This window comes from Equus caballus, chromosome 24 (assembly GCF_041296265.1).
Source record: "Equus caballus isolate H_3958 breed thoroughbred chromosome 24, TB-T2T, whole genome shotgun sequence".
Lineage (NCBI taxonomy): Eukaryota > Metazoa > Chordata > Mammalia > Perissodactyla > Equidae > Equus > Equus caballus.
In genome coordinates, this window is record NC_091707.1 from 58371761 (window position 1) to 58388821 (window position 17061).

The 17061-nt window shown below is 66.6% G+C and overlaps 1 protein-coding gene across 6 annotated transcripts in view; it reads left to right on the forward strand.

The window, feature by feature from the left end:
- The first annotated feature begins 1254 nt into the window (after positions 1 to 1254).
- The window catches only part of KIF26A (kinesin family member 26A), a 45522-nt gene continuing 29715 nt past the window's right edge, over positions 1255 to 17061 (forward strand). The window contains exons 1-2 of one of the 6 annotated variants that reach the window (XM_070250295.1): positions 1255 to 1472; positions 4076 to 4321. In XM_070250295.1, coding sequence (XP_070106396.1) covers positions 1335 to 1472; positions 4076 to 4321 — 384 coding nt within the window. In that variant the 5' untranslated portion in view covers positions 1255 to 1334. Of the gene's footprint in view, positions 1473 to 3503; positions 3725 to 4075; positions 4322 to 17061 lie in introns of those variants that run through there. The other 5 variants (XM_070250297.1, XM_070250298.1, XM_023628515.2 and 2 more) reach the window with 5 other exon arrangements.

Consider the following 17061-nt stretch of genomic DNA (forward strand, 5'->3'; position numbering starts at 1 on the left):
GGGTGCAGTTGGTGGAGACAATGTCCTCCAGTTGTCGCCCGCCTCGGGGGAATCTGGGGAGGAACTCAGTGAGCAGCAGGGTCTCTCAGCCAGCCAGGAAGTCGGGGGTAGGGAGATTCCACGGCCCTTCCTCGGGGGCAGAGAGAGCGCCCGGCGGCCCAGCCCCCCACCCCAGCCAAGCTGTCACATCGTGCCGTCTGCGCACTGGAGCCCCTGAAAGGGCCCAGAGCTGACCTCCAGGCTCTGCTTCGGTCTCCTTCTCCCCCAGCCTGCTTATCATCCAGGTCCCGTTCAAGGCCATCTCTCCTGGCAGTGTTCCCCGACCCTCCTCCCCTGTTAACTCCCAAAGAACTTCCCAGTGGGCCTGGGTTACATGGGCGACCCTGTCTCCCTGCTCGACCCTTCCTAGGCAGACGTCTCGCCGGCGCAGCCTGCGCCTCTAGGGGGCGCCCGGCAGCATACGAGGCTGGGGGCCGCGCACAGTAGGCGCGAGCGATCCCGGCCCGAATTTGTGTCTGGGCGGAGCCCCCCGCTCCCCCGAGCGCCCAGCCACGCACTCTGACAGTAATTTGGTCCGGCCTGGCGACTAGCAGGAATCCTTCAGCCCGCAGGGAGTTCCGGGAGCGGCCTGAGAGGTCCGGGTGAGGGGCAGAGAAGGCTGCTGCTGGCAGCGGAATCGGGTCCCGCTGCCGGCGCTCTGGGGTCCTAGCCGGGCGGGCCTTACCTACGGGCCGAGGCTGGGGTGACGGATGGGGGCTTCCGGGCAGCAGCCTCAGACAGGGGCGCTCTGGAGCATGGGCAGAGTAGGGAGCGCAAGGTCACCGGGGTACCTACAGGTCTTCAGGGACTGGGACCCCAAGGCGCAGAGTCCCTTTGACGGATTGGAGGGGGAGGGGCTGCGATGTGCCCCCTGACGGAAGAGGTTTGGGGGACCCCGGCTCAGCACCGCCGCCCCCTTCCTGTGCTCCCGGCAGGAGGCGCACGACGCAGTGGGGTGCGGTCTCTGGCCGGGTCCTGGCGCCCCCACCCTCCACCCGACAGCGGCCGGGGCCCCAGTCCCCCGCCCCTCCTCCTCGTGTCCGTGCGTCTGGCTCGCCGCCCGGGCGGAGGGGGCGCTGTCGGCGCGGGCGGGCGGGGCCGGGGCGCGGGGGCGCGCGGCGCGGAGCGAGCGCAGGGGCCGCGGGCGCGGGCCGCCGAGGGCTGGGGGCTTGGCGGGCGGCCCTGCGCCGTGCCGGGCGCGGCGGCGGCGGGCGCGCGGCCAGTGAGCGCGCGGGCGGGGAGGCGGCGGCGGCGGCGGGAGGAGCTCGGGGCCGCTCCCCGCGCTCCGCTCCTCCATGGCGCTGCCCGGGCCGCCCGAGCCGCCCCGCGGCGCGCCCCGCAAGGCGCCCAGCCTGCTGGAGATGGGGGCGCTGTGCCTGGACTCGGAGATCATCCTGGGCTTCACCAGCCACCTCCTGAGGCGGCGAGCCAAGGTGAGGGCCGGGCGGCGGGACCCGGCTGGCGGCAGAGGCGCTGTCCCGCGACTTTGCGGTGCGGTTCCGGCGGTTCCGGGTGCGGCGCCGGGAAGGAGGCAGCAGGTCCCGAGCAGCATCCCGCAGGCCGGCTCGGGGACTCGCTGCTGCACTTTCCCCCATTAGTGCCGTCTCCATCTCCCTCTTTCCTCCAGGCTGCGTCCTGAGCCGGAGGCAGTCAGCTAGGGCGGAGAGCGCAGCGCAGGGACTCTGCAGGGGTGGGCGAGGCGGGGGGTCGGGGATCTCGCGGCTAATCCCGAGTCCCTGAGGTGACTCCAGGTCCCGCGTGCACCTTCAGTATCCGTGGGGCTGTGTACCGGCCCGTAGGGTGTGAGCGTGTGAGTCCTGAAGCGCCGCAGCTGTGCGGACGACCGAAGTTGCGGGTGTGGCCGGCCACCGGCGTAGGACCAGGGCTCCCGGCGTCGGTGTGTTTCTCTGGGAGTGTATGTAGGGAGTGTGTGCGCGCGTGTGTATGTGGTATAGAGCCGCGCTTCCCGGGGCCCGGGTATGTGTCCCAGGGCAGGTGAGGGGCGTGGGGCGGTGGTGTCTGCAGGCAATGGGGGGAGGTGTCCCGCGGTACCTAGATCCAGATGGGGGCTTACGCGCGTTTTCCATCGGAGGCTGCGATGAGATAGGAGAGGGGAAGAGCTTCGGGTCCCCGGGCCGGGTGGAAAGGGATCGCAGAGTGAGAATAGGGAGCCCCAGCCACTTTATCTTCCCCCGCCCCCAGGCCCTGGTCATAAATGACTCGGAAAGCCGGGAGGGGGTGATCCACCCCTCTTTTTTGGGGAGTGTGCGCGTCCAAGTAAAAGGGGGGGGCGGGTAAAACGTAATGAAGGAGGGGTCCCTTTACGGGGCTCAGGAGAGGCAGGGAGCGGCTCGAATCTGTGTGAGGGTCTCATTGTGCGCGCGGGGAGCCGCGGGCCGGAGTCTCCGCCCGGACCACGGCCCGCCAACCGCCCCTGCTCTGGGTGGGCTCCTCCCGGTCCCCGGAGCGCGCATCCTCGCCCGGGACGCGTGGCGCGGGGTCTGTCTGGAGACTCGGCACCGCGGGTGCGCAGCGGCCAGCAGGGGGCGCTCGCGTCATGGGAAGCCGGGCGGCCTCGCCCGCCGAGCCCGACCCGGGGTTGCGGGCTGACCCGGGGTTGTGGGCCGACCCGGAGCCTGGACCCCGAGCCGCCTGCTGCCTCAGATAGCGGCGATTCTTAGGGCCGGGCTGGAGCGGGAGCAACTGGTCGCCGGAGAGGGGGTGCGACCTCCCAGCCGGAGACAAACAGGCAATTAATTCCGGAGCTAAGTTCCCATCTGCCAGGCCGGCTGACAACAGGTCCGCGCACACCCCCAGGGCCAGCCGCGCCACCCCTTCTCGCTTCCCGGGCGCACAGCGCGCACACCCACCTTCGTGCACTCGCGTTGCTGCAAAGACACTCGTGCCGCTCGCAGACACACCTAGACACAGATACCCTGGCGCGGGAACTGCACGTTCCGAGGCGCAGACTGCGGCGACACTCACCCACGCGCGGTTAGACCCAAGGGGTGGCCGGCGACACGCGGGGCGCACTGTATTTGCAGGAAAAAGCGACTAGGAGTCTGGGGACTAGGGTTCAGCCCCTTCCTCGCCCCACCTCTCTGTGTGACCTGGGATGAGACCTTCCCCTCCGCGGTCTCAGTTTTCTCGCCTGTAAAGTGAGGAGTGGGTTGGTGCCTCCCGGGAGACGCGCAGACTCTGGTGTCCCGGGAGAGGAGCAAAAAGGCGCATGCGCGCGCGTGTACTAAGTATCTCACTGTGGCCCCCAGCGCCCCTGCCCGGGCTGGGACTCGCCGAACAGGTCGGGGTCTTTGGAGTGGGAGGGGCCGCGCGGCGAAGTAGGACCCCATCCCCCACGCACTGCCGAGCGGAGGCCCAGGGCGGAGCCGGGCGGGACAGCCCTCCCGGAGCCCCACCCCACCGGCCCCGCCCCGGCGCCCCGGCCCCGCCCCGGCCCCGCCCTCGCCTCCCGAGCGCGCCCGCCGCCGCCACCGCGCGCTCTCCGTCACTCGCCTGAGCTGCGAACTTCGGAGCGGCCGGCCTGGCCATGGGGGCGCCCCCGGGCCGGATCACGTAGCCGCGGCGTCCCCGGAGAGCCCGCGCGGCCCCGAAGCACCCGCCTAGCCCTTCCTGCATCTCGGCCATGGGCGGCCGCGGCGCCCCTCTGTGCGCGGCACAACCCGCGGTACGCGCGGCCGGGCCCCGAGAGGGAGGCGGGCGGCAGGGGGCCGGCGGGAGCCACGGGACGGAGCCCGGGACGCCGAGGATGGTCGCGGGGTGCGCGGCGCCTCCTGGGGGCCGGGCCTGGAGCGGAGTGCTGGACGCGCGGGGCCTCCTGCTGGGAGGGACCCTGGTCCGGACTCCCGGGATGGAAGCAGAGGGTGGGCGGCGGGTTCGCGCCAGCGCTCTTAACTTTGTCGAATGCGTCACTCGGGGGCTGGGACGCGCTGAGATCTGGAGTCACTGGAGCTGGGTCCCGGGTGGCGCCTCCCAGCGGCTCCGGCTCACCGTCCCCTTCCGCCCCCATCCCCCGCAGGTGGCCGAGGGCGGCCCGGCCCGCGAGCCGCTGCAGCTGCTGGAGGTGTCCCCCCGCAAGAGGCTGCCCGCCGGGCCCGAGCAGGACCCATGCGGCAGCCGCCCTGCGCCCGAGGGCGCCGGGGCCGGCGCAGAGCAGGGCCACTCGACCGGCGGAGGCGGCTGGTGCCGCCACTGCCACACGAAGCTCGCCGAGCTCAAGCGACAGGCGTGGAAGCTGGTCAGCGGGCCCGGAACACCCCTCCGGGTAAGTGACGCTTCCTCGGGCTGGCCCCTCGGGGCAGGGCCCATGCTGGAACTTGGGAGAGCTTGGGGCCCGGAGCGGGGTGAGGTTCCACCGAGTGTTTTTACACATCTTTTCCCCTCTCTGCGCCTCAGTTTCCCCTTCTGTAACGCGGCGTGTGTAAGTGAGGATAGTTTATCCTAAAAGCATCCCGCGGTCTGATGGGGGGGGGGGGTTGGGCGGGCGTATCTCAGCGGAGCCACAGATGTCCCACAGCTGGAACCACAGGCTGTGTTTGGGAGGGGGAGGGGAGAGAGGGCGATGGCAGGGACTCCACCCAGGGCGGGACACCTCCTGCCCTGCCAGCTGCAAGAGGTTACTTGGTGCGTTGTCGCCCTTGGGGCACCTGGGCCCCCAGCCAGGTGCCTGGAAATTGCACACCTGGGGCAGGAGGGCTTGGAGGACCAGAGGGTGGGCCTGCTGCTGTGGGGGGAGCCCTGCCTGCACCCTCCCAGCGTCGTGGATGAGAGCTGTGTGTGGGACACAGCCTCGGGCTCTGCCACCTTTGGCAGTGGCCACCCATCTGGGAACTGAGTGGCTGGGCCCCTGGGTCCCCCAGCTCCAGACCCAGCTGCCAAGGTGTTTGCCAGGGGAGGGGGCTCTGCTGGATTCTCTAGCCAATGGGCTCGCCTGGTCTTGGAAGGAGCTGGGACCATTGTTCAAGGAACAATGCGCCCTGGAAGTTTGCAAAGCCTGGGAAGGTGGGGGTCTCCAGAGGAAGCCCTTCCCGCCTGACCTTCAGTCTTTTTGAAAGCGTTCCTGGGAAGTCCGCAGAATCCCATTGAATCTAAATATAGTTCTTCAAGGAGGCCATGTTGTCTGGGGGCAGGGGGCGACCCTGGGTTCCTGGGGTCCCACGGTGTTCCCTGTCTAGGGCAGGGCAGTGGGGTGGGGAGGGAGGTAAGTATGGTTTCTGTCCTGGGCACCCTCTCTGCAGCCAGGGAGGGGGCACCTGTGTCTTGTCCTGGGGTGGGGCTGGATCCTTGTGCAGCTGCTGCTCTGAGCAAGGTGCAGCCTTGCCAAACTCTGGGCTCAGGTCGGCCTGAATCTGGCTGAAGAGACACCAGAGGACCTTCAGGGCCCCTGGAGAGAGGGACTGGGGACAGACTGCTGGGGACCTGTCAGAGCTATAGGGTCATCTTGCTACCCCATTAGGAGAAACTGAGGCCAGAGAGAGGAAGGGCTTTAGTGACTGAGCTAGGCTTTGCCTGGTGGCAGTGGGCATGTGGCCGGGCATCCTGGTGGAGAGAGCTGCAGGTGGATTCGGGGTATCTTGTCTGGGGGTCTCCGTGGTCTCTTCCTGCAGAGGGCTCATCAAGGAAGCCCCCCCGGGCCACCAGAGCCCTCACCTCCCTCCTCCCTCGGCCTCCCCTGAGTTTGGCATTTGACACTGGGTACACCTCTGTGCCAGGTGGGGCTCACCCCGTCCCTGGCCGTCCCTGGCCCCCAGTGGCCTGCTCACCTCGCAGCCCCGGGTCCCGGGCTTTGTTCCTGCTCTGCACCCCGCTGTGTTCCTCGTTTGTCAGTTGGGGGTGGGTTCTAGGGGCCATGCCGAGAGTGCTGTCCCACCTGTAGGGTGCTGTGCCCCAGAGAGAGAAGGCCCCAGTGTCCACTCTTTCTCCAGAGAGGATGGAAACAGGGCCCAGGGGGACTTCAGGCCCTTAGGCTGAGCTGCCCAGGTGACGTCACATGGGGGGGCTGGGCCTGGGACCCTGGCACGGTGGTGGGTGTCGTTGTCCTGTGCCACCCAGGCTGTCCCCAGCGTCCTGGCTGGCTCGCGCCCTGCAGCCTCGCCGGGACCTGTGTGTGCTGCTGCCTCTGCTTCGGGTTAGGGAGGGAGAGCTTTGTGGGGCAGCCAGGGGCCCTGTGTGTGACCGGCCGTGGGTGAGCCCCAGTGGGTCCTCCTTGGAATGTGGCCCATGGTCCAGGCACAGGGCTCTGCTCTAGGCCAACAGGGCCCTGGAACCCCCATTGGTGTCTGGGATTTCCCTGGGGGCCCGTTCTCGTCTTCATCCTGAGGAGATGAGTTTCACGAGGACAGCGCTTCACGGTTTATGGAGAACTTAGCCTGCATCACCTCACCTGGTCTCCCCCTTGAATCTAGGACAGCCTGGCCCGGAGGTGGCCCCCCGGGCTCCCATGGCTGGGGGTCGGGGGGAGCTGGGACCCCGGCCTGGCCATCACAGGCCCTCTCCTCGGGGGTCCCTGCCTGGTCTCAGGCTTGAGAGGGTCCAGGGACAGTTGTCCTTCAGCCTTGGTCACCCCATCCTCTGCTCTTGGCGTCCCTGCCAGGGCTTGCCCCCAGCTGGCTCCTCGCCCACCCTCCTGCCAGAAGACAGCTCCCGCTGTGGGACCTCAGGCAGTTCTGTTGTGAACTTGTGGCTCGGTTTCCCCTCTGTACTGGGGCCACCTTTGTACCCATTTCACAGGTGTGTGGAGCAGTGCCCGGCATGGGGTGGCTCTCACATCTCAGCCCATGTTGCTTTTGCTGGGGTGCTGGCTCCAGAGTCCCTCTGTGCCCGGGTCTTGGGTGCTCTCAGGGGTTGGGCACAGTGGTCGTGGCCCTGACCTGGGGTCAGGTGACCTGGGTATAAGGCTGTGTGTTCTCTTTTCCCTGGCCTGCCTCGGTTTCCCCATGTGGGCACAGAGAGTGACTGTGGTCCCCAATGAGGGACAAGATCGTGCCCTCCCCCCTTTCTGAGCCCCAGTGGCCCTGGGGCTTGGGGAGGGGACATGCTCAGCCTGCCCAGGTTGGAGTCCAGGAGACTGTCCCATCTGAACTGAGAAGGGCAGTGGGCCTGCGTGTGGAGGGGGTACCGGGCCGGGGCCTCCCTGTCAGGAGCCCCTCGCTGGGGCCCCCATGCCACCTTCTGCTCTCACCAGGATCCTCGGGTCTGGTCTGTGGGTGAGCCCTTCAGGCCCCCTGTGTGGCCTGGAGCCATGCCCTCCGGCCTGTCTTTCTGTGGCCTCACGGGCCCCTCCTCTCTCGGGCCCTGCTACAGACGCACGCCCCCCTCCTCCCCAGACCCCCTGCCGGCTCCCCACTCTGCTCTGCGCCCCCTCCCCGGTGCCCCCTGCCTCTGAGAAGTCTGTGCTGGGGGCTCGCAGTGCGTCCCGTGCAGGGGCCACAGCTGGGCCTTCCTCTTCCGCCACCCCTGCATGCCCCCCAGCTTAGTACTGGCCGCTCTGTCCTCCTCGTCCCCCGAGACAGCCCTCCCAGCCTGTATCCTCACTGGCCACCAAGTTCCTGGGGACCCCTTTCATCATCTCCCCAGCCCCGCCCCGCCCCTGATGCCTGCCCACCGGCAGCCGCCCCCCGGGGCAGCCCCGAAAGCCCCATTCTCTCCCTCCATCCCGCGGGGTTTTGTCACAGCACCCCTCTTGCACAGCCCCAGCCCCCGGCCCTCCCATGCTCATTCGGCAGACCGCAGCCGGAGCCTCCCAGTGCCCCAGGTCCCTGTGCCCGTGCAGCTGACGGTGGCCCAGGGCCTCAGGCCGCACTGGCTGGGCCTCGCTTTGAGTTCCTGGCACAGAGCTCCCGTGGCCCTTCCAGTGCGTGGAGCCGCCCCTCCCGTTCCCCAGGCTTCCCCTCCCCCACATGGCCACCCCTCTCCAGGAGGCCACCCCTGCTGCTACCTGGCCCCACCCTTTCTCAACCGTTTCCACGTGCCTCTGCCCCTGTGTGGGCTCTGTGTTCACTGTGCCACCCCCAGGCCGGGAGCTCTGCTAGGGCAGGCACAGGGTCCAGGTCACCCTCAAGCATTTGTTGAATGACTGAATGACCAGACTTTTCCTCCCACACCCCGCTGTGTGCACCCCAAGGGCTGCTGGGCCAGATTCTGGCTCCCCCCCTATAGAGGGTGGTCCCCCTTGCAGCAGTGGGGGCAGGGATCCTGCCTGAGGGTCTGTTCCAGCTGCCACCCAGATGCGTCACATGGAGGTGACGACTGCTCTGGAGACCCCACGACATTCGACATGTCAGTATTGGTGCTGAATTGATTAGCACCCCCTTGGGGCAAGGTGATCAATTCTCATTTAGCTCTTGCAAATCTCTTGCTCACCGGGGCAGGGCAGGGCTCTCGTCTCCTTTACCCCTTGTGAGGTCCAGAACCGCTGCTGAGGACCGCTGCCCTCCCGCATGGCCCAGGCCTTCCTTCATGTTTTCCACCAAGTTGGACCAGTCTGAAGGCCGCCAGGGAGGCCCTGGGCTCTTGTCCCCTGCACAGCTCAGGGTGACTTGACCAGGCTCCTAGAGCTGGGGGCCTGCCCACCGTCCTGCCTCTCTCTGGGGCCTGGCTCCTGAGTGGCCGTCCTGCCAGCCCTCCATTCCCCTGTCATTCCCCCAGGAAGCCTTCCCAGCCCCCTGCATGCTGGGGGCATGCTCTGTCTCCACAGCCCCCAGCTCCGATTGCACTGGTGTGCGATGGTGGGGTCTTGAGTCTGTTGTCCACATGGGGCTATGGTCCTGGGAGGGCGGGGGCTGAGCCCAGCTGGTGTCAGACGGTTGCTGCCTAGGGTCACAGCCCCTGGACCTCCACCTCCCATGGTGTTTGGAGCCTGGCCTGAGCTGCACCCGCGTCTGGGGCCCCCCGCCCCTGTGCCAGGGCTGCGGTGTCTGCCTCGGGGCTCCGCAGGGTGGGGCGCCTGGCGTCAGCAGTGTTCCCCAGCTGAGCCAGGTGTTGGCAGGCTGCAGAGGCAGCCAAGGAGGTGTGAGAGGGGCGGGCGCTCCCTGGGGCTGGCTGCCAGGCAGTCTCCCAGCTGGCAGGGGACCCGATGACTCAGCTGGGAAGGGATCAGTCCGTGGGGCTTGAAGGCTCCCAGGCCACTGGGGGACCGAGCCCGGGTCAGACCTTGCCTCGCCAGGCAGCCTCTGCGAGACCTTGGCTGGCCCCTCCCCACTGGGGCTGGCTCCCTCCTCCCTAGATGGACGGTGGTCTGGCCAGTGTCACTTGCTGTCCCTGGGGACTTCCTTTGGTCCAGTGATGGAATGATGGGCTCCTTGTGCCTCTCTCCTCTCCCTGCTGGTCTGGGGTTTGTGGGATGAGGCTGGGCAGTGGGGGGTGGGAGCGAGCCTAAGGGTTGTGAGCTGCTGCCCTCTGAACATCGGCCTGAGGCAGAGATGGAGCACTGGGGGTGGCCGGGGGACGGCGCTGCATGTCCTTGGTGGGAGCTGTGTGTCTTGTGGGAGGGAGCTGGGGGGGAGTCCAGCTGTGGTCAGAGCTGGGCTGAGCAGGGACGTGAGTTGTGGTGGCTGGCCTCGCTTCCTCTCTGCTGAGAGGTGGAGGGTCAGGGAGGAAGGCATGCTGCATGTCACCCTTGTGCCTTGGGCTGCCCAAAGCCTTGCTGGGGAGCTTGTGATGGTTTGGAAGGGGTTAAGGGAATGAATGGGTTTTGGGCCTTCTCAAGGCTCCCTTGAGTGTCCTGAAAGGATCTCATATTTGGGAGTCACGAGAGCTAGTTCTCATCTTAAAGAGCAAGGAAAGTCTAGTTTCCTTTTTTCCTTTGCCTGCCAGGAGGCTCACAGCAAATGTACTCTTCAGCTTCTGCCAACCGCACGGGCCCTTCCTCACATGTCTTGTGGGAACTGATCATTCCCATTTGTTCTAATGTGGCTGTCTCTAGTTGTGTGGTTTTGCTTTTAATTTATGCTGGGTAGTTCCTGGAAGGCACCACATAGTTTTTGTGCAAGAAGGTGTGGGGTATGGGTAAATAAATAGAATAAATGCGTTGAGTGTTCTCTTGGCGTATCTGGCCTCTTGTCAGCTTGCCTGCTCCACAGGAACAGGGAGCCTGTGTGGTGGAGGGGAGTGGTAGTTGAGGCCAGGCTGTCCCCTGTCAGGTTCCTGGTGACAGCCAGGCCTGGTGGCCAGGCCTGTGGGAGCCACTCCCTCGTTGTCTGCCCCGAGCTCTGAGCTCTGGGTTCCCGGGGGCTGAGGAGACCCCCTCCTGGGCGGAAGGGGAGCCTGGGGCATGGACGGTGCTGCCTGGGCCTCCCCTGCAGGGCCCCGGCTTCCCCATCTGTGGACAGGGCTGTGGGCTGAGCATCCCTCTTGCTGCCCGTGGTTAAGGGGCACTTTCACCTCTGGTGTTGTGTTTTGTGGCTGGGGTGGCCTGAGGGCTGTCTGCAGGGTTGCTGGTGCTCCCTGGCCTGGTCCCTGTCCCCCTGGCAGCATCCCAGGCTTGGGCTGTGGGGGCTGGGCTGGGGCGGGATGGGTGGGCTGAGCCGGGGCCCCCAGCTGACAGATTTATGGTTCTGCGCGGCCCGGCCTGGGGCGACTCTGTGTCCGCCGTGTCCGCCCTCGGATGGCTGTTCCTGCACCACCTTGTGTGTTCACCCCTGACCCGTGCGATGGATGCTGGCCCGCGCCACGGCCTGTTTCCGGGTGGAGCGTGCCGGCCGCTGGCCCTGCCTAGTGCCCTGCTCGGGGGCGTGGGCTGCAGGGTCCGCCCCCCACAAACGTCCCATCCTGGCCTGCCCTGTTCCCGTCCTCTCCTTTACAGCCTTGGCGCAAGGCCACAGCCCAGCTCTGCCTCCTGGAAACCCCACCAGCCCCACCAGCTTGGCCTGTCCAAAATCCAAGGGTTGTCTGCAGACCACCTGGACTTGGCCCACTCGGTGGCTGCCCTTAGCTCAGCCACAGGCCCTCCTGATCTTGTCCCTGGGCTCTGTCGCCTCGGCCCCCATCCCTTCGGCTCCTCTCACACTCTGAGCTCCCACTCTGCTGCCCAAGCTATGCGGCATGAGCCAAGTGTTTTAGGGTCTCTGAGCCTCAGTCTACAAAGGGGGCATGCTCATGGTAGCCAGCGAGTGAGGTGTTCCCAGTGGGGTGGGGGTCTGGAGGTGGGTCGCCCTGGAGCTCTGAGGGGACTTACCCAGCCAGCGCAGGGGGCTGGCGGGAGGCCCCGGGGTGCCTGGCGGTGGTGTGTCTGGCTGTTGGATCTCGAGACGATACCGGGGACCCCTCCTGCCTGGCGTCTGTCTTCTCTGCTGTCTCACTGATGACGGAGGTCGCTGGGTTTGTGCTGTGGGATGGGCTGCCCCTGTGGGGGGGGCACCCCTCCCCTCTCAGGAGCCCCTGAGGCCTGGCGAGGGAAGGAGCCTCGAGTGGGTCTCCGGGGTGGGCAGCAGAGCCTGACATTTGTCCCTGCAGTTCTCTGGCCTGCCTGGCCTCCGGGGTCATGTTGCAGGAAGAGGAGCCAGGAGCTGGGAGCCGAGAGGGACGGTACCAGCAGCCAGTCAGCAGGCCTCCGAGCAATTACTCACTCAACCCCACCACCCACCATAGCGGGGGCAAGAAATAGCCAGCACAGGGGTGTGAGTGACTTGCCCAAGGCCACTGTCCCAGGCTTCTCTCCCTCCAAGGTTTGTGCTCTTAACCAAAGTGCTATGGCCACAGGAGAGGGGGCTCTAGAAAGGGGCATCCAGGAGGGCCTCCTGGAGGAGGTGGCATTTGATCTTGGTTAGAATTAGACCCACAGAGATGGGCTGAGGGTCTCCAGGGGGAAGGAGTATCAAAAGCTCCATGATGGGGATGCCTGGAGCACACATGGAAACTGTGTCACAGGTGCCAGGTAGGGTGACAAGGGGAAGCCAGGATGAGATCAAAGGTCTGGAGGTGGGTGGAGTGGAGTTGCACTCCAGCCCTGGAGCAGAGCTCGGGCCTGGGGCGTCCTGGGAAGTCCTTTGGTAAAGATCTGCAGCCCTGGCTCTCACGGCAGCTTGTTGAAGGGGACTGGTGGTCGGGGCCAGACCTGGGGTCACCTGCACGCAGAGGTGCCCAGCAGAGAGGGTACCTGGCCCATCTTGGGGGGGGGGGCGGGGACCCTGTTTGGCTTCTGCACTTGTCCCTTTCCAGCTGGGCCACCTGGGTTGGCGCCAGCCTCCCTGGGCTCAGAGCTCTCTCAAGGGGCACCCGGGAGCCCTGGCATCGGCCCGGTGCGTGGTGTGTGGGTCCCCCACCCTGGCAGTGAGCGTCTGCTGCAGCCCTGGAGGACGCTCTGTGCCCCGTTCTTCAGATGAGGACACTGAGGCTGTGGGGGCTGCAGCCTGCACCGTGGAGTTGGACTGAAAACCATGTCTGGGTGGGCTCCAGGCCCCCGAAGCATGTGGAGTGCCTCCTCTGAGCAGCGAGTGTCCTGCCAGGCTGGCCTCTCTGCTACCCCCACCTAGCGGAGGCCGTCCTGCCGGCCTGGCCTTAGACCCCAGGGCCCCCCACCCTTGTGTGGCATTGGGCGGAGGACAGGGGAGGCCATTGAGGGAGGAGGGCTCAATGAACCAGTGTGTGCCCCACGCTGCCCAGCTGGCTGGCGCCTGGCACGGGGCCTTGGGGACGGGTGCCGGTCAGTGCTGGCTGGGCTGGGCTGCACCCCCTGCTCCCCATCCTCCCCAGCAGAGGAGGGAGGCCTGAGTCAGCCCGGGGGGCTGGAGTGGTCTCCAGGGTCCTGGCTGGTGGATGAGGGTGGGTCCAGCTCGGGGGTCCCCAGGGCTTCCCGCTGGCCCCAGCGGACGCTGATGGTCGGGGCCTTGGGCTGGGAATCAAGCCCCTGATGTGGTGCCTGGCGGGTAGGAGGGGCCTGGGGTGGCCAAGGTATGGCCACCATGGCCGCAGCGGTTTCCAGGCTGGAAAATGCACCCCCGACCCCTGGCCCCCGTCCCGCCAGGCTGCACGCGACATCGGAATGTCCTCGAGAGCAGAGCCTGAGAGGGCAGCGCCGCCCGGCAGCCGGGGGTCCCTTCCTGGACCTGTTGTCAACTCCGGAAATGGTGGCTGCACAGGGCCGCGGCCCAGCACGCTGTTTGTAGAGGGAAGGGAGGACGGGCAGAGGGGCTGTGGCCTGCCAGGACCCCCACCCGGCCACTCCTCTGCTTGAGCCCTGGTCCTGTTTGTGCCCCGACGGCCCTGCCAGTGGGTGTGGGTGCTGGTGCCCCCTTTTTAAAGACGGGGTGATGGGGGCTCAGAGGGGGTCGTCTCAGCCCTGATGTCTGGGGGCTTCTCCGAATTGGGGAGCAGAACCCGTGCCGGTCCTCCCCCTCTCACGGTGGCCTCAGCCGCGGTGGGGGTGTCTCTCAGCTCCTGTCCTGCCCCCTGGGTGGGCCTGGCTGGCCCTGCCTGCGGGACTTCGTCCCTCGAGAAGTCCCTCAGGTTTCCCATGCGGGAGCAAAGGGGAGGATTGTTAAAGCTGCATGGAGACCCCAGGAATGGGAGGAAGGGAAGGTCATCATTTGAAAGGGAGGGTGCTCCCTAGAACCCGGCGGTGATGGGCAGGTGGTACACACACTAAACTGAGTCAAATGAAGAAAAACAGTTTCCAAATGCAGGTGAAGAACCTGTTACTTAGACCGTAAAGAGGAGATCGAAAGTCCCATTTTGCAGCGGGCTGATTACTGTCTGTCTGAAGGTGCTGGGCGCGGCCTGGAGGGGTGGGTGATAGGCCATGGGCTGGTGGGGGCTTTCAGGGGTTAAAATTCCTGCAGTTGGGGCTGTGACCCTCAGGGGCTTGGGCCTATGGGAGAGGAGACCTGGCCTGGGCGTGGGGTGGGTGCCCCCCAGTGCTGAGGTCTGAGGACTGGTGGCTGTGCCTGGAAGGCCCAGGGTGGATGCTGAAAAGGGAGGTGGGCTGGGCTGGTGGGGGCCTCCCAGGGGGCACAGGTGCTTTGGGAGATGCTGTCCTCCCCTCCCCTTCTGGGGTCCCAGGGTGTCCATCCTGGGAGTGCCAGTGCCAGCCCCCCAGAGAAGTCCCGCTCCCTGGGGCCCTGATCACTGCACTGGGGTGCTGGGGGCAGGGAGCCGGGCTCTCTCGGCCTGTCCCGCCCAAACCTTGCCGCTTGGGCAGAGTGGAGAGGTCTTGGTCCCTCCGGTGTGGGATGTGTGGCTCTGAGTGACCCAACATGCAGTGAGTGTCCCCGGCTGCCCAGCAGCAAACCCTCCCGGGCCCGCGGCCCAGCCTGGAGCTGGTGGCCTGTCTGAGGGGCTGGGGGCCCGGTGGGCTCTCGCCCCAGTAGGATCTCTGTGCAGTCACCCCAGGCAGCTCTCCTCCTCTCTGGCCTCTGCCACCTTGTGTGTGTGACATGAGACAAAGATTGGAGAGAGGGCCCCTGCCCCATGCCAGGAGCCCCCTGCAGCCCAGGGTATCAGCTGGGCCCTCTGCAGTGATGATGGCGAGGGTCCCCTGAGAGGTGTGCCTGGCTCCTAGAGCTGGAGAGGGGTGCTTGGCCCCAAAGTGGGCTTTGGCTGTGGGGCAGGGCCTGGGTGTGTCTGGGCTGGGCCTCTGGGGGGAGAGCCGGGGTCCTGCTGGGGGAAGGGCTGGGCAGGACGGGGCCTCCTTGGGCTGCAAGCACATGAGCCATGGGCTCTGGGCTTGCCGAGCAGGTGACCAGGCAGTCCTGGGCTTGCCTCCCCTGAGGCTGGTGCTTGAACCGGGTGCCCCACCCAGGCCCAGAGCAGACCCTGTGGTCCCCACCTGTGGGGGGGATGGTCAGTGAGGCCTGGGTGGGGCTAGGGCCTGCCTGACAGCGGCATCTGAATTCCTGATGACACAGCTGGGGGGCCTGGGCAGGGGCGGCTGGGGGGTGCTGCTCTGGCTTCCTGTGCCCCACCCCCACGCCTGGCCGGCCTTGGTGGGGTCTGGCACATGCTCAGGCCAGTTAGCAGCCCCCCAGCTTCCGGCTTTCCTTCCTGCTTCCTCCTCTGCAGGCCATGGAGGGGGTGCCAGCGGCTCCCCCAGAGGCCTGAGGTCCCTAAGACAGGCAGAGGCCCTGGAACAATGGGCTACTGGCCCTGGGGGTGGTGGGGGCTGGGCTGGGGGCCCTCGGGGCTGGGCCGCCTTTCAAGTCGGGTTAATGGCTCTAGCAGGCGGCGCTTCCTTCCCCTCACACCAGCCCACCATTAGCAGCCTCCCGCTGAGTGGAAAAACCAGAGTAATCAGAGTGGGGGCCTGGAAACAGGCGGAGTGACAGTGATGGAGCCTGGCCCTGTCTGAGCCCAGCCTGGTCTGGATTCCACTCATGGCCTGTGTGCCACCCCAAGGCGGGGCTACCTCGGCGTTTCCACCGGCCGCCTCCTGCTCTGCAGGGCTCCCCATGCTGCCTCGGTGCATTTCCTGAAGGGGAGCAGGAGGGGGTGGGGGTGTCCGCTAATTGGGACCAGACTCACGGGGCACTTCAGAGGCTCTGGGGCCCTCCAGCCCCCAGCCTGAGCAACTCCAGGCCTTCCAGAGTGGCCCATAAATCAGGCAGGTGGTCAGTGGCCTGGCCGGGGTCGCTCTTTCACTGGGCCCTGTCTGCCTGGGGGGGCGAGGAGAGCAGCTCTGTGGCTGAGAGCTTACATTGCAGGGAGCGTAGTGGGGTCTGGGGATGCAGGAGCAGAGCAATCGCCGGCTTATGCTGGACCAGCAGGGTGTCCCCTCACAGCGAGGCCACCCTGCCACAGCTGTCACCCACTGGAGCCCTCCCGGGCATCTGTGGGTACAGGTCGGGCCAGCCACAGGTAAGGCTTGGGTTGGGTGAAGGAGGTACCCCCGGGGCATGGTGGCCTCAGCGTCCTCATCTGAGGAGTGGTTGTTTGGGGAGGACATCGTCCCTTTTGTGGCCAACAGGGCGGTTGGACTGGAGCCAGGCCTTGCCTAGAATCCCTTGGGGGCTGGTGGCAAGCCGGCGAGCAGGGAATGGCCTGTGGCCGGGGAGGGAGGAAGGCCCCGGCTCTGCGGGTTTGTGCCAGGTCCAGGCTGGTGGCAGGGCGGAGGGGTGAGGCCTGGGAGTTGACCGGCTGGCTGAAGTGGAGACTTAGGCCTGCCTTTGGGGTTTGCTCTGTCGGGGTGGCACTGGGAAGGTCCTGGGTGGTGGCGGCATAGCCAGGCTGGGCCAGTGCTCTGTCCGGGGGCAGCTGTGGCCAGGCACCTGTAGTTGGACTCGCCCCTTGGGAAAGGGATGAGGATGCCAAGGGGCCGGCCTGGCTTGGACCCTGACCCCTACAGGACCGCCCCGGGGAGGCACCGAGGCAGAGCCTGGTGGAGAGGTCTGGGGCTAGGCGATGGGCTCCGGCAATATGACCCTTGATAGCTTCCCTCCAGTGTGGTTCCTTCTGAGGACTGGCTCCCTCCTCCTCCCCCTCCTTCCACAGGTGTCATCTCCTCCAGGAAGCCCTCCTTGACTTCCAGGCTAGGCAAGCGCCCCCTCTGGGCTCCCCTGACTCCTGTTCTTAGCCCTGTTTGGACACCAGCCTCATGGTTAGGGAGACCCATGTGTCCCCACCCAATGCAGGGCAGGGTGGACTGGGCTGCGGGGGAAGCCACCAAGCAGCACAGACCCCTGGGCCAACCCCTGCCTGTGATGGAGTGTGGTGGGCGTCGAGCCTTGCCTCCTGCCTCCCTGCTGGCCTGTGCGGGCGCCTCTGTGTTCTCGCTGACCTGGGACTTGCAGGCTTGCCCCTGCAGGTTTGCTCGCACGTCCTGACCTCTGGCGGCACATTTACAGCAGGACTGCATTTCGCTCTCCTCTGGATCCTGCCCAGGGCTGGAGCCTCTGCAAAGGCAGGGAGAGGGTCTGCAGCCCCCGAGCCCCGCCTCGACAGGAGTTGAGCCAGGGGGCCCTCGTGGCTCTGGAATAGGTGCTGCTTTCAACTGGCGCCCTGGGGCTCTGACTGCACCCAGCCTTGCCGTGGAAGGGCTCCGGGCTGGGGTGGCACTGTCCCGGCCTGCCGCCTCCG